Source organism: Elaeis guineensis, chromosome 2 (assembly GCF_000442705.2).
Source record: "Elaeis guineensis isolate ETL-2024a chromosome 2, EG11, whole genome shotgun sequence".
NCBI lineage: Eukaryota > Viridiplantae > Streptophyta > Magnoliopsida > Arecales > Arecaceae > Elaeis > Elaeis guineensis.
This window is the reverse complement of record NC_025994.2, coordinates 39,163,031-39,180,109: the sequence shown is the minus strand read 5'-3', so window position 1 is coordinate 39,180,109 and position 17,079 is coordinate 39,163,031. Positions and strand designations below refer to the sequence as shown.

The 17,079-nt window shown below is 47.6% G+C and overlaps 1 protein-coding gene across 1 annotated transcript in view; it reads right to left on the bottom strand.

The window, feature by feature from the left end:
• LOC105036140 (double-stranded RNA-binding protein 1) overlaps positions 1-13,358 on the bottom strand; it is a 37,092-nt gene extending 23,734 nt beyond the window's left edge. Inside the window, exon 1 of the mRNA XM_073251741.1 lies at positions 13,048-13,358. Coding sequence (XP_073107842.1) covers positions 13,048-13,297 — 250 coding nt within the window. The 5' untranslated portion in view covers positions 13,298-13,358. The remainder of the gene's footprint in view (positions 1-13,047) is intronic.
• Positions 13,359-17,079: the final 3,721 nt, after the last annotated feature.

Below are 17,079 nucleotides of genomic sequence, written 5' to 3'. Positions count from 1 at the left end.
CCGACTTCAAGTTGACTCCGCCCGGACTCCTACGGGAGCCGGACTCCGTCCTCAACATCAACTGCTGGTAAGCCCCGTCCGGACTCCTACAGGAGCCGGACTTCGCCTTTAACTTTAATTGCAGGAAGACTCCGCCCGGACTCCTACGGGAGCCGGGCTTCGTCCTCGACTCCAACGGCTGCAGGCAGACTTCGTCCGGACTCCTACGGGAGCCGGGCTTCGTCCTCGACTCCAACGGCTGCAGACAGACTTCGTCCGGACTCCTACGGGAGCCGGACTCCGCCGACAACTCCGACTTCAAGTTGACTCCGTCCGGACTCCTACGGGAGCCGGGCTCCGTCCTCAACATCAACTGCTGGTAAGCCCCGTCCGAACTCCTACGGGAGCCGGACTTCGCCTTTAACTTTGACTACAGGACAACTCCGCCGGACTCCTACGGGAGCCGAACTCCGCCAACAACTTCAACCGCAAGTGGACTCCGCCCGGACTCCTATGGGAGCCGGGCTCCGTCCTCAACGTCAGCTGCCGGTAAGCCTTGTCCGGACTCCTACGGGAGCCGGACTTTGCATCTGATTTCGATTGCAGGGGATTCCACCCAGACTCCCACGGGAGCCGGGCTCCACCCACTACCCCAACCACAAGGACTCCGCCCGGACCCCTACGTGGGGTCAGACTCCGACCACAGCCGAACTTCAGCCGACAGATCTGCACTCCCAGGCCACAATCACGGCCACGATTCTGCTACACTTCCTGCGGCGTATTCCGCGCAGCTCCACCACTCCCTGACAGGCCGCAGTAACGATCGCAGCACTGCTCCACTCCCTACGACGGATTCCACGCGACTCCATTACTACCTGACAGGCCACGATAAACGGCCGCGATCCTGCTCCACCTCCTGCAACGGTTACCGCGCGATTCTCCCATCCGCTGGCAAGTCACGACGACAAACGCCGCCCCACTTCACGCGGCAGACTCCACGTGGCACGCCCCAGTGATAGCCATGGGTCCATTCCACTACTCTTCGCAGCAAACTCCGCCTGACCCTGGGCGGCCCACGACCAGACGGTTACAAACGTCGCCATCAATCCGTTATCTCCCCCGCCTATAAAAAGGGGGGACCCAGATACGTTATTCTCTAAGCTCATTTCTTATCTCAAAACTCTGCTAAATTCTCCGTTCGAGCTCTCCATTCTTGTTGAGGCAGAGAACTGACTTGAGCGTCGGAGGATCTTGCCGGAGCAACCCCACCTCCGGTTTAGACTTCCCTTGCAGGTCCCGGTGGCGACCGCGGCTTCCCCGACTCCAGCTTCTCCGGCGCAAGCGGATTTTTGCACCAACAAGATTGGCGCTAGAGGAAGGGCCGCGCCTTCGCAATACCCTTGTTCTTAAAGGAGCGCTCAACGGATCCACTTCCGGCCATCTTCTCCGGCACTCACTCCTCCTTCCTTCATCTGATGTCTTCTTGCGAGGCCTTTGCACAATTATCTCCGGCTATGGTCGCCGATGAGGAGTGGCCGGATGACCGGCCTCTGTCGGATTCCGTCAATGCCATCTCGGGGGAATCCCGGCGGGGGACAACCAACATACCAGCTGCATCCCCCAAGCGGCAAAAAGTTGAAGAACCCATAACCTTTACCGAAGAAGATACCCAGGGAGTCCAATTCCCTCATAACGACGCGGTCGTGGTTTCCTTGAATATAGCAAACTACGACGTCCGTCGCATTCTCGTCGACAACGGAAGTTCGGCCGACATCTTGTTCTACGACGTCTTTTCAAGAATGTCCACTCTTGGCGGTCATCTGAGACCGATTTGCTTCCCCTTGATAGGGTTTACCGGTGACGCCGTTCCGACGGAGGGAATGATAGCTTTGACTGTGACCGCGGGTCAGTATCCAAAGCAGTCTAGGGCTCTGGTGAATTTCTTGGTGGTAAAGGCGCCATCCGCCTACAATGCAATCCTTGGCCGACCCGGCCTTAATGCTCTTCGAGTTGTCGTATCGACCTACCATTTGAAACTGAAGTTCCCCACCAGCCAGGGGATTGGAGAGGTCCGGGGAGACCAAGCCCTAGCTAGACACTGCTACAACGTCGCCTTGCAAAGAAGCGATCAATCGGACCCCTGTCCTGTCGATGGATTGGATGCTCGCGATGACCTCACTGAAGAGAGGGGCGGCCCAATCGAAGATCTAGTACCAATCCCTTTGAATGATGGGAACGCGGATCATGTGGTGCTAGTTGGTTCCAACCTGGGGGAGGAGGTGCGGACGCGTCTTATTGATTTTCTACGAAGAAATGCGGACGTTTTCGCTTGGGTTCCAGCTGACATGCCTGGGATTGACACGGAAGTCATGGAGCATCATCTGGCTGTCGACCTAAAGCATCGACCGACGAAAGAAAAAATCCGGAGCCATGCCCCGGAGAGGCAAAAGGCGATAGCCGAGGAAGTGGATAAGCTTCTTAAGGCCGGATTCATTAAGGAAGTCAATTATCCTGATTGGATTTCCAATGTTGTTTTGGTCAAGAAAGCAAACGGCAAGTGGAGGATGTGTATAGACTTCAAAAAGCTGAATAAGGCTTGTCCAAAAGACAGCTACCCCCTTCCCAGAATCGACCAACTGGTGGACGCTACTTCAGGCCATGAGCTCCTCACCTTTATGGACGCGTTCTCCGGCTACAATCAAATTAGAATGGCGTCGGAAGATGAAGAAAAGACAGCTTTCATCACTAATCGCGGCCTTTACTGCTACAAGGTCATGCCATTCGGCCTCAAGAATGCGGGCGCAACCTACCAACGGCTGGTGAACAAAATCTTCAAAGAGCAGATCGGCCAAAACATGGAGGTCTACGTGGACGATATGCTTGTAAAAAGCAGGTCTTCCAGAAATCATGTCGCCGACCTCGAGGAAACCTTTGACGCTCTTCGAAAGTATAGAATGAAGTTGAACCCAACTAAATGCGCTTTTGGGGTAACCTCAGGAAAGTTCCTGGGCTTCATGGTATCAGGGCGCGGGATTGAGGCCAATCCAGAGAAAATTCGCGCCATCCAAGAGATGACCGCCCCAAAGTCGATCAAGGAGGTTCAGTGCCTCACAGGGAGGATAGCGGCTCTTAACCGCTTTGTCGCGAGGTCGGCCGAACGATGCTTGCCCTTCTTTCAAACCCTCAAGCAGCCGAAGAACTTCTGTTGGACCTCTGAATGCCAACAGGCGTTTGAAGAATTAAAAAGCTACCTTAGCTCACCCCCGCTGCTGACGAAGCCTGAACCTGGGGAGGAACTATTTTTGTACCTGGCGGTCTCTCCCACGGCCCTCGCAGCCGTCCTTGTCAAAGAAGAAACGAAAGTCCAGCGACCCGTCTACTACATTAGCCGCGCGTTGAGGGACGCCGAGACCAGGTACACCAAATTAGAAAAACTGACCTACGCCTTGTTGATTGCAGCTCGGAGGCTCCGACCCTACTTTCAAGGGCACACCGTGACGCTACTCACTGATCAACCAATCAAGGCGGTTTTGCACCGGGCTGACACCTCCGGAAGAATGGCAAAATGGGCGATTGAGCTCACAGAATTCGACATCAACTACAGACCTAGACCAGCAATAAAGACCCAAATATTGGCAGATTTCGTAGTAGAGTGCACCATCTCAGAGGAGGCCGAGCCTGAGCAAGGCGAAGTTGACGACCTGAAGTCTCACCCGAACTCCCCCAACGAAGAGGCCAATCCCTCTGATTGCTTTTGGACCCTCTATGTGGACGGATCTTCCAACATGGCAGGCGCGGGTGCAGGCCTGATCTTGGTCAGCCCGGAGGGAGTCATCGCGGAGTACGCTCTGCGTTTCGAGTTTCCCGCAACAAACAATGGAGCGGAATATGAAGCTCTGATCGCAGGATTAAGGATCGCCAAAGAGCTGGGAATAGGTCAACTCCGGGTACACAGCGACTCCCAACTAGTGGTGGGACAGGTCGGCGGGAGTTTCGAAGCGCGGGAGGACAGTATGGCCAGATACCTTGAGAAGGTAAAGGAGCTCACCCCCGCCTTCAGCAACTTCAGCATTAAACAGATTCCAAGGCTGGAGAATACCAGAGCCGATCTTCTCTCCAAACTGGCGACATCGGCTCCGGCCGAATTGCCCAAAGGCGTCCTCTTTGAAGTTCTAAAACACCCGAGTACAGAAGAATCGCGGTCCGTAATGGAGGTCGACCACGAGCCCAGCTGGGTCGACCCGCTGATAATCTATCTCAGAGATGGAGTCCTCCCCCAGGATGCGAAAGAAGCTCGGAAACTCCGAAATCAAGCCTCGAGATACCTCCTTTATGAGGGTAAACTGTACAAGAGATCATACTCCTTGCCCCTCTTAAAATGCCTCCGGCCCTCGGAAGCTGACTACGCCTTATGGGAAGTACACGAGGGAGTTTGCGGAAACCATTTGGGAGCCAGGTCTTTATCCCACAAGCTACTCCGCCAAGGATACTACTGGCCAACGATGCATCATGATTCGATTGAATATGTCAAAAAGTGTGATCGATGCCAGAGATACGCCAACGTCCAGAGACAGCCCGCCACCGAGCTCACACCTTTGAGTGCCCCATGGCCTTTTGCACAATGGGGGATGGATATCCTTGGCCCCTTTCCCATGGCGTCTGGACAAAGGAAGTTTCTCCTTGTAGCGATCGACTACTTCACCAAATGGGTTGAAGCCGAACCACTAGCGAAAATCACAGAAGCGAAAGTGCAAGATTTCGTCTGGAAATCAATCGTTTGCAGGTTCGGTTTGCCTAGAACCCTAATCACTGACAATGGGCGGCAATTCGCGGGAGCCAGATTCGCCGAATTCTGTGAAGATCTAAACATCTCCCACAACTTCACGTCAGTAGCCCATCCTCAGGCGAATGGCGAAGCTAAGGTGACTAACAAAACCCTTTTGCAGGGGATTAAGACAAGGCTTGAAAAAGCAAAAGGAACTTGGGCGGACGAGCTTTATCATGTGCTATGGGCGTATCGAACTACCCAGAGGTTACCTACGGGGGAAACCCCTTTGCTTTAGCCTTCGGAACGGAAGCCGTCATCCCGATCGAGCTTAAACTCCCGTCGGCACGAGTCGTGGCATTCGACGAACACCAAAATTCGCAAAGTCTTAGAGCCAACCTCGACCTGCTGGAAGAAAGACGGGAGATCGCTCAGGTTCGAATGGCAGCCTACAGACAGAAAGTTGTTCGATATTACAACGCCCGGGTCAAGAACAAAGCCTTTAAAGCAGGAGATCTAGTACTTCGACGAGCTGCTGTCTCGCAACCTCAGGACCGGGGGAAACTCGCCCCAAACTGGGAGGGACCTTATGAAGTCAAAGAAGTAGTCCGGCCCGGAACTTATTATCTTAAGGAGCTCGGAGGAACTGACCTTCCGCGGCCGTGGAGCTCAGAAAACTTACGGATGTACTACCAGTGACTTCGTTTTAATCGAAAACCGCATATCCACATGTCTTTGGACAATTCAAACAAACTGTATCGAAAACAAAAAGGCAACCTCATAAAGTCGAAGGCCCGGTTCCATTTAGACCGGATGGGGGGAGAGGCCTTACAACGCCCATATGTGCCCCCACAGCCCTGTTAGGGACAGGAGGAGAACCTCGCCCTAACTTGAGCAAAGTCGAAGGCCCGGTTCCATTTAGACCGGATGGGGGGAGAGGCCTTACAACATCCATATGTGCCCCCACAGCCCTGTTAGGGACAGGAGGAGAACCTCGCCCTAACTTGAGCAAAGTCGAAGGCCCGGTTCCATTTAGACCGGATGGGGGGAGAAGCCTTACAACGCCCATATGTGCCCCCACAGCCCTGTTAGGGACAGGAGGAAACCTCGCCCTAACTTGAGCAAAGTCGAAGGCCCGGTTCCATTTAGACCGGATGGGGGGAGAGGCCTTACAACGCCCATATGTGCCCCCACAGCCCTGTTAGGGACAGGAGGAGAACCTCGCCCCAACTTGAGCAAAGTCGAAGGCCCGGTCCTTTTAGACCGGATGGGGGGAAGGCCCTGCAATGCCCATATGCGCCCCCAAGAGGAAAACCTCGCCCTAACTTAAGCAACTTCGACCGATGGTAAGCCCAGCCCGGACTCCTACGGGAGCCGGGCTCCATCGCCGACATCAACTACGGGACAACCCCGCCCGGACTCCTACGGGAGCCGGTCTCCGCTGACAACAGCAACTGCCGATAAACCTTGTCCGGACTCCTACGGGAGCCGGACTTTGCCTATGACTTTGATTGCAGAAAGACTTCGCCCTGACTCCTACGGGAGCCGGGCTCTGTCCACGACGCCAAGGAAGGCTCCGCTCGGACTCCTACGAGAGCCGGGCTCCGCCCACAACTCCAACTTCAAGAGGGATTCTCCGTCCGGACTTCCACGGGAGCCGAACTTGGCCTCGACTTCAGCGGAGAAAAAACTCCAAGCAATAAAGGAAGGTAATGGATCGCAACAGTGATGATTGGAAAACAAGCAGCGCCCGAGGGCAACTGAAGCTCGGTCCCCGAATTCAAGCCCTAGGAGGGACCCCGGGCCCAAATGGCCCCAAGCGAACCTGCAGCCATTGACGGAAAAATGACAACCGAGTATCTTCGAACGGCGTAAAAGTCGAAAAGGAGCTCGGCAGATAACAACCCTACACAGACAAAAGAAGTCGTCGATGACCTTAGGACGACGTAAAAAAAAGAAGAAAAGGAAGAAGAAAGAGGAAAGGAAAACGAAGAAGCTCGACAAACAACTATTCGATGTAAGATGCAGACAAGGTAGCAAAATCTCCTTTTCATTTAACAAGATATACGTTACAAGACCCGGTGGGTCAAGAAGAAAAAAAAAAAAGAAGAAGAAGATATACATCATTGCAAGCCTCACGAACACGGTTCGGGAAGGATACACCGGAGGCCGCTTCCGGCTCCTCTCCCCGTCTCTGTCCTTCTCAGTCGCATTCTCCAGTGCGTGTAACGGACCTATCGGCTCTCGCCTCGCCTCGCTTCGCTCCATCTCCGAAGTCCCAACCCTAGGGGGAAAAGGGTGGGATAGATTCCCGGGGGCGATAAGGGCAACGACAGCAGTGACGAAGACCTGTTTCAAGAAGAGCCGGAGTCACCTTGGAGGCAGCGGTGACACCAGAGATATGCTCCGTCTCCGAATGCTCCACGACAGCCGCCACCCAAAATGTTCCGGCAAGGTCGGCATGCGCTACTTCCACCGTCCCCGCAACAGATTTTGCTGCCCCACCGTCGACGCCGACCGCTTCTGGTCCCTCGGCCCCGACGGCATCAAGGATCCCGCCACAGCTTGTGACGACAGCTCTGCCCTCTTGACCGGTATCACCCCGCCTTGCTACTCCGAAATTCTCGGGCAGAATAACTTTACCGGCGGCCCCCGTTATTAAACCCCTGTTGTTGAAGGAATTCTTCCTTGAGCCCCCTTTAAGACGACGGAGATCCTCACCGGCCGCCGTTCTCCTCCTCGCCTTCCTCCAAGCCCTAGACATCCCTTCAAGAATGGCCTCCGGGGTAGAGGACATGGTGTGGAAACCCTCAGAGAAGAATTGGGGGACTGAAGAAGGCAAGGACTGGTGCGAGGGAGGTAGCTGAGTAGCTAGGCTCTCAGGCGAAAGAAAGGTACCGTCCTATCGACAGGATGAAGCCACGAAGGGAGATTAGGGGGTTTAAATAGCCGACGGATCCTAGCGCAGTTATGGCGGCGGATGTTCCTGGGCCAATTGGTGCGTGCCACGTGTCCCGCATGTCCCCCTCACCGCTATCGAGGGTTGACCGTTCACAAATTTCCATAGCACGACGCTTGGGATCGCGTTCCGACGGGGGTTCCGAAAAGACTCTTCAGGTCACCTTCACCGGAAAACGGGCTCTGACGTACACACATTAAAGGCCAAAATATCTGGGGGTGGCAGTGCGCGGGATTCGAAGGGACGGCTTCGGCTGTGCCCATCTCTCTGTACTTCCTTCGTTCGAAATTCAAACTCGGAAGTAGGGGGACTGGTGTTGGGTATAAAATACCCCCAGCCGAAGTCCTCAACAGAATCAACGACTCCGCCAACAAGACCGACCTTAAAGGAAGACTTCGTCCGGACTCCTACGGGAGCCGGGCTTCGTCCTCGACTCCAACGGCTGCAGACAGACTTCGTCCGGACTCCTACGGGAGCCGGACTCCGCCGACAACTCCGACTTCAAGTTGACTCCGCCCGGACTCCTACGGGAGCCGGGCTCCGTCCTCAACATCAACTGCTGGTAAGCCCCGTCCAGACTCCTACGGGAGCCGGACTTCGCCTTTAACTTTAATTGCAGGAAGACTCCGCCCGGACTCCTACGGGAGCTGGGCTTCGTCCTCGACTCCAACGGCTGCAGGCAGACTTCGTCCGGACTCCTACGGGAGCCGGGCTTCGTCCTCGACTCCAACGGCTGCAGACAGACTTCGTCCAGACTCCTACGGGAGCCGGACTCCGCCGACAACTCCGACTTCAAGTTGACTCCGCCCGGACTCCTACGGGAGCCAGGCTCCGTCCTCAACATCAACTGCTGGTAAGCCCCGTCCGGACTCCTACGGGAGCCGGACTTCGCCTTTAACTTTAATTGCAGGAAGACTCCGCCCGGACTCCTACGGGAGCCGGGCTTCGTCCTCGACTCCAACGGCTGCAGGCAGACTTCGTCCGGACTCCTACGGGAGCCGGGCTTCGTCCTCGACTCCAACGGCTGCAGACAGACTTCGTCCGGACTCCTACGGGAGCCGGACTCCGCCGACAACTCCGACTTCAAGTTGACTCCGCCCGGACTCCTACGAGAGCCGGGCTCCGTCCTCAACATCAACTGCTGGTAAGCCCCATCCGAACTCCTACAGGAGCCGGACTTCGCCTTTATCTTTAATTGCAGGAAGACTCCGCCCGGACTCCTACAGGAGCCGGGCTTCGTCCTCGACTCCAACGGCTGCAGGCAGACTTCGTCCGGACTCCTACGGGAGCCGGGCTTCGTCCTCGACTCCAACGGCTGCAAACAGACTTCGTCCGAACTCCTACGGGAGCCGGACTCCGCCGACAACTCCGACTTCAAGTTGACTCCGTCCGGACTCCTACGAGAGCCGGGCTCCGTCCTCAACATCAACTGCTGGTAAGCCCCGTCCGAACTCCTACGGGAGCCGACTTCGCCTTTAACTTTGACTACAGGACAACTCCGCCGGACTCCTACGGGAGCCGAACTCCGCCAACAACTTCAACCGCAAGTGGACTCCGCCCGGACTCCTATGGGAGCCGGGCTCCGTCCTCAACGTCAGCTGCCGGTAAGCTTGTCCGGACTCCTACGGGAGCCGGACTTTGCATCTGATTTCGATTGCAGGGGATTCCACCCGGACTCCCACGGGAGCCGGACTCCACCCACTACCCCAACCACAAGGACTCCGCCCGGACCCCTACGTGGGGTCAGACTCCGACCACAGCCGAACTTCAGCCGACAGATCTGCACTCCCAGGCCACAATCACGGCCACGATTCTGCTACACTTCCTGCGGCGTATTCCGCGCAGCTCCACCACTCCCTGACAGGCCGCAGTAACGATCGCAGCACTGCTCCACTCCCTACGACGGATTCCACGCGACTCCATTACTACCTGACAGGCCACGATAAAAGGCCGCGATCCTGCTCCACCTCCTGCAACGGTTACCGCGCGATTCTCCCATCCGCTGGCAAGTCACGACGACAAACGCCGCCCCACTTCATGCGGCAGACTCCACGTGGCACGCCCCAGTGATAGCCACGGGTCCATTCCACTACTCTTCGCAGCAAACTCCGCCTGACCCTGGGCGGCCCACGACCAGATGGTTACAAACGTCGCCATCAATCCGTTACCTCCCCCGCCTATAAAAAGGGGGGACCCAGATACGTTATTCTCTAAGCTCATTTCTTATCTCAAAACTCTGCTAAATTCTCCGTTCGAGCTCTCCATTCTTGTTGAGGCAGAGAACTGACTTGAGCGTCGGAGGGTCTTGCCGGAGCAACCCCACCTCCGGTTTAGACTTCCCTTGCAGGTCCCGGTGGCGACCGCGGCTTCCCCGACTCCAGCTTCTCCGGCGCAAGCGGATTTTTGCACCAACACCATATAAAAAATCATCAAACTCTTTCAAAACACATTCTTAGTGAGTCCAAAACCTGTCTAACCTAACCTAGGGACTAAGCAAGACCTGTAACCATCTGATGGATCATGCATGAAAATTGTTCATAGGACTTCATCATCAAGTTATGGAAGAACTCCCATGATGGATCAAACACATAAAATCCAAAAAATCTCATGGACAAGATTCACACAGAAAAAATGCTTGATGTGGTTTATGCATAAATCAGGTTCAGTTTAGTTGGTTTAACTTTTGTGTTCTAATTTCAGTTAATTTGTTTGTTTTGTTGAAATTCTGAAGTCATTTATATTAGTCTTTAGGGAATATAGTAATATTTTCCTTATTTTCTTATAATTTTCATACTAACTTTTAGGCTAATTTTCCCACAGGGGCTTGAGTCATAATGCAACTCATATCTTGACCAATAATCTCGAAGCCTCCAATAATGCAATGGGCATAAAATTTCAGCACTTGAGTTCAATGTTTGTCATGGAATGGATCAATTCCAGTGCTTCTTGCTCCATTTATGGACAATCAATTTTCTAAATTAATATATTTTCAATCAAAATAATACTAGATGGTTGATCTTCAACATTTTGGTAGTTATCTTTATTGTCGACCTTCATATATAGACATGGAGGGTCCTCAGTTGGATTTTCATCCATTTTTCATGTACCCTCTATCTCCATGCATCTCAAAAGGGAAACTCAAAATCCAAAGGAAAGCCATTAAAAAAAAACTTCTCTTAAGATCATTGATTGAGACAAGGATGGCATCAAACATCGTGGATATATATTGATTGTATTGACCACTCCTCACATCATCAAAGTCCCTACCATCCTGTTATTGCCTTATTTAAGGATCATTTTGTCACCACTTAAGATGACTTTGACACTTTATGCAACTTCTCAACATAGCACCATAGATAAAGATGATATGGAAGAAGTAAGTTTCATATTTGAATACATCTGAATATATATATATATATATATATATATATATATATATATATATAATCCAAAACAATGAGAAAAAAGGTAAAAGGAAGAGAAAAGAGAATAGTAGGGTTTGAGTAAAGAAGTATAGAAAGAAAAGGAACAAAACTATGTGGTAAAATTTCCACAAAGGAATTACTTCATGATAATTTATGAATCATACATAACTTATAGATCCATATACAGACAATTAAACAACCCTAAAACATAAAAGAACACTAAATTACCAAGAATGGATCAAGGAATCTAACTTACATTTTTTGACTTATATAATAAAACTTTTAACTAACCAAAACTTCCACTATAACAAATCTATCACTTCCTAACAAAAGATAATTAAAATTTTTGATAAAAATAAATTCATAACTCCCTAAGATCAAATATAGAAGACGATCAAAATCTTTCCAAATCACAATTCTAGTGAGTTCAAAACTTTTCTAACTCAATGTCAACTCAAGGTAGCTCTAAAAATTGATACAAAAGCTGTAAGAAAATAAGACAACAATTAACTATTTCATAAAGACATAAAGAAGACCTCTAAGATTCAATAAAACTAGCAAATGAATTGAGATTAAAACCCAAAAAAATTAGTACAACTAAACTAAACCTATTTTGGTCATAACCTACATCAATCATGGTTCAGAACTTTCTCATCAAATATATGGGCCACATTGACTAAATGCAAACAACTAAAATACGAGATTTTTTTTTTTTGGTACATAAATACGAGAAGGCTTCATTGTAACCAATTCTATAGTGGGCTATCAACCTTATGCTGACTCTCTAAATTGGCTCAAGATTCCAGGCCAAGGTAAATGCAGGCAAGAGATGGGCCTACGATGAAACATATAGGGTCAACTTGAGGGAAGATAGATCTTGCTTACCACTGAAACCGAGTTTCGAGCAACTAAGAAGCAACCCTTCAAATTTTAGAGACAGCTAGCAGGAAGTGATATTGTTTTGATATAGGGATCTAAACTTATCTGTAAGGCAAAATTAGCCAAAGAGCCAGATAAATCCCATGTTGAAAATTCAACAAGGTGATACCAATAAACATGTCGAACATGGTGCACATAAGTTGGATTCATGACTAGTTTGAGCAAGAATTTCATCATCCTTGGAATATTTGAGCCAGAATTACATCTTTCTTGGAGTACATTTAGCTTGACCGGGTTTGGGTAGGGTGCATACCCATCGGGTCGGGTCGATTTTGCCATCTCTACTCTTGTGCAATTTTCAGAAGAGGGTTCTCACTGTAGTACATTCTCCTACAACTGTAATCAATATCTTAGCTATCAAATGATAAAGTTTGGTTCCAGAAAACATCTTCAATCAAGAAGAAAGATAGAATGGACAAAATTTTGATATAAAAAAATTTTATTTCTAACAGATGATCAAGCACTGATACCCAAGTCTTCCAAAAGGCATGTTCAACCGAATGTCACGATATTTTCACCCCAAAAAGGAGATAAACAATGTGAAACTAAAGAAGAATCCAGAGCAAAGTATCAATTTTTTTCCAACAAATATAAAGTGACCAAAAGAAGACCAGGTGAACCATCTAAAGACCATAAAGAACGAGAAAGCAAAGAAGAAATCACAACGGTAAAATAAAAGAGAATCAGAATTTTTTTTTTTTTTGCCTATCAGATATAAAGAGATTATAAGAAAACCAAGTGAACTCATGAAATGATTCCAACAAGAGATAGAACCTTTTGTTTGCTTGTAGAAAAGAAAGGATCGCTACTTCACGTTATCCCTAAGTTCCATAAAAATCTCGCCTTTCTTCGAACCCTCGCACTGGGAGTGGTTCTGGGAGCGAATTTTGCTCCCTAAAACCACTTCCGCAAACTGATGTGGATGGTAAGAATTCATCTACACTAGCCGAAAGGTAGCAGAAGGCTTTTATATTATTCACCTGAGGGGGAGGGGCGAAGCGGGGGCGGGGCGGGGTAGGCGGAGGCGAAGTGCTCGAAGGCGGCCTGGGCGGCCTTGTTCTGGGCCTCCTTGGAGGTTTTGGAGAGGTCGGCGGCGTGGAAAGAGAGACCATTGACGGTGACGGCGGCACGGAAGCGGGGATTGTGGTCGGAGCCCTCGCAGTTGCTTGTGTACTCTGGGAGGGCCCAAAGCCGCTGGTGGCACAGCTCCTGAAGCCGGCTCTTGTACATGGCTCCGCGCTTCCCTTGAGAAAGAGAAAGGGAGGGGAAACTAGGAGGACAGAAATATAAGCGAGGTAGTCAGGAAAAGTGAGGGGGAGGGGGACCGTTTAGCAGGGTGCGTTTGGTTAATTATTAAAAACAAGTATTTTTTTTATTTTTTGATTTTTAAAAAATAAAAATCAAAATATAATGTTTGATAAAATTATAAAAAGTAAAAAATTAAAATTAAAATAATTAAAATAATTATTTTATATATAAAGTAAAAAATTTTATTTTTTAAAATTTATTTTTCTATTTTTTTATTTCTCCACATCTAAAATGCCAAGCTAAAAAGTAAAAAACTGAAACCCTCTCCCTCATCGAACTCTTCACCTCCCCATCTCCTTCTCCCTCTCTTCTTGAATCCTTCTTCCTTGTCAAGCTCATCACCTCTCCACCTCCTTCTCTCTTCCTTTTCGAATCCTTATTTCTCATCGAGCTCTTCACCTGTCATCCCCAAACGTTATTTTTTGCTTTATAGCAACGTAGTTACCAAATATATTTTTTATTTTTTTATTTTTACTTAATAATAAAAATTAAAAAATAAAAAATATTTTTTAAAAATTAAAAAATATAACCAAATGTATTTCTAAATTTATGCCTCAAATTTTTTGTGTAGATAAATTTTTTTGAGAGAAAATATCTATGTCCTATGATTCTTTTTTCCTTATCTCTTTTTCTGATCATTCCCTTTTAAGGGTTGTAGGCACCTGCAAATCGAAAAACTAAGTTGGACCACAAGTAGTTATGCCAAATGGTGAATAATGTTTCTCTCTCTTTTCATTCAAAAAAAAAAAATTCTTCTAAAAACACAAAAGTCTTATTTTTGATTTGTTAAGAGAATAGAATTAATGCAGCATTCATATCATTATCATTTATTTGCAAGATTAGAAAATTTAAAATCATAATGATGGACATATAGTGTTGCTTCATCATTTTTTAACATTTTTTTCTATCAATAGTCATAATATCATCTTTACACTTATATTTGGTGAGCATCGTGAGAGCAAAGATGGATGGGATTGAAAGGATAGATAGTTCCATCCATCATTTGATTTAACAAGTTATAGAAATGATGGATAAAAAAAAGAGATTATCCATCTATCCTAATTCACTAATTTGCATCCTCCTAAATTAAAATGATGCAAGAAAGGATAGATGCAGCAGGTAAAGGATAGATTTTTATATTGATAAAATTAAATCTTATTAAATTTTTGATAAAACACTAACACTCATTCATTTTTTTTTATTTTTTTATTTTATCTATACTATTTACTCTATACTATTAAATTTTATTAATAATTATTTTAATTTTAGTACATAATTTTTATAATAATAAATAAATAATTAGAATAGTCTTTTATTTTTATTTATATTCACTACTTTTAGTTAACTATTTATATAAAATTAATTATCAATTTTAATTAAACTAGCTTAGAATCCCGTGCAATGCACGGTATGTATTTATTTTTTTAAATAATATTTTTTTAAATTAAAAATTTAATATAATATAAAAGATATTATAGATGATATCAAATATTGTAAATAAAAATATAAATTCAAAATATTTAAATAATATAATAATAAGAAGTAACATAATTATTTTTATCTTTTGTTGATAAAGAAATCATTTTTTGAATTAATATTTTCAGTATCAATTGTTTCGGAATCTTCATCATCAAGCAGAGCATGACCACCTATTTACATCCTACGTACATCTCTTTTTTTTATAGTCATATTAATAACAAGAATTTCATCCTCATCTACTCCAATATGTAAAAAGAGATTTAGTTATCAATTATTAGAATAAAATATATAAATATAATCATCTATATATAAAAAAATAAAATATATCACTCACAATAGATTTTTCTCGATTTCTGTTGTCTTTTGATTTGTTGCATGCATTATTCAAAATTATTTTAAAAATATTATAGCTTAATCTTTCTTGTTTGAGTTGTATTCATCAATTTTAATTTGAAAGATATAATTTTTTCTATAACTTTTTTTATTTCTAAGAAAATAATAAAATCATCATCTTTCTACAAGAAGAAAAATACACGACTCGATATTATCAAATAATTTATTGGATGAATAAAATATAAAATATATAGTGCATGTACCTTATTCATGCATAATTCTTTAGCTGATTTGCTCATCATAAAATACATGAGTTACTAACAAATACTAACTGTTGGGTATAAAATACCCTCCGGCCGAAGTTTGTAAAAGACCGACCCTTTCAGGGCTCTTCCGACTTCCGACCTTGTGTGTGGCATCTCTCCGAACCCCATCGACCGTCCGGACTTTTTCGATAATGAACTTCTGCATTCATCTACCAGGCCGTCCCAAAAGTTCTCTGGGCCTCACTGCCAGCCGATTTCTACAGTAATCAACTACTCTCCGAATCCCTTCCGGACTTCTTCCGGCCACGAACGACCCTATTTCGAACTTCTTCCGAACTTCGTCAGCATTTGAGCTTCTCCAACAACAAGATTTCTACAGTAACCAAACTCCATCCAAGTTTCTACGGTGGTCGACCGCCTTCCGGATCCCAACCGAGCTCCCGCGAGAGCCGAACTTTTACTACGAGCGATCTACTCTGAATTCCTATAGCGGGCTGTCTACCCCAAATATCTACTATAAGCAAATTTCATTCGAGCCTCTACTGTAAATAAATTTCTTTCGAACTTCTATTACAGGTAGACTTCAGCCGAGCTTCTTCGTAGCCGGATCCCAGACGAGCTTCTACCATGGGACAGGATCCACCGGCCAGGTCGTTACTCTGAGCTCCTACGACAACCGATCCTCGACCGAGCTCCTACAATAAGCGGCCTCCTTTCGACCTCCCGCAAGAATCGGACTCCGTCCGAACTTCCACAGCGGATGGATTCCGGATGAGCTTCTGCAAGAACCGGACTCCATCCGAACTTCCACAGCGGATGAATTTCGGACGAACTTTTGCAACGGACGAGCTCCAGCAGCTGGATTTCTACAACAATCGATCGCCTTCGGATCCCTCAGACTCCTCCAGCAGACGAGCCTCCCCAACGCCATCCGAAGTCCACCACCGACTAACCTTCCGTCAGATTCCTCATGAAATCAGACTCCTCCGACGGATAATCTTCAGACGAGCTTCCACATCAGGCAAATCCCAGACGGACTTTCCTAGCAATTGGACTCCTACCAGACTTCGTCAACAGAAAATCTTCATCCGAGTCTCTATAGCAGATGGTTCTCACCTGTAGCCTCAGTGCCCAAGGCCTTCGATAATAGTAGACTCATCAGCGACCTCGAAAATATCTGAGCTTCTCCTAGATCGACGAGACAAAGAACCATTCTGCTCCATCAGACATCCCAGTCGAGCTTCAGCTGACAGATCTGAACTCTCTAGCAAGCCACAACGAGGGTCGCTACCCTGCTCCACTCTCTGCAACGGATTCCACGTGGCTCCACCACTCTCTGGCAAGCCACGACGAGGGCCGCTACCCTGCTCCACTCTCTGCAATGGATTCCACGTGGCTCCACCACTCTCTGGCAAGCCACGACGAGGCCCGCTACTCTGCTCCACTCTCTGGCAAGTCACGACAATGGACACCACTCTCTGTAATAAACTCCACGTGGCCCTGAACGGCCCTCGATGCCACTACTCTCCGTAACAAACTCCGTGCGACTCTGAACGACCCACTACCAGATGGTTGCAGACGTCACTATCAATCAGTTACGCTATCCATCTATAAATAAAGATCCTC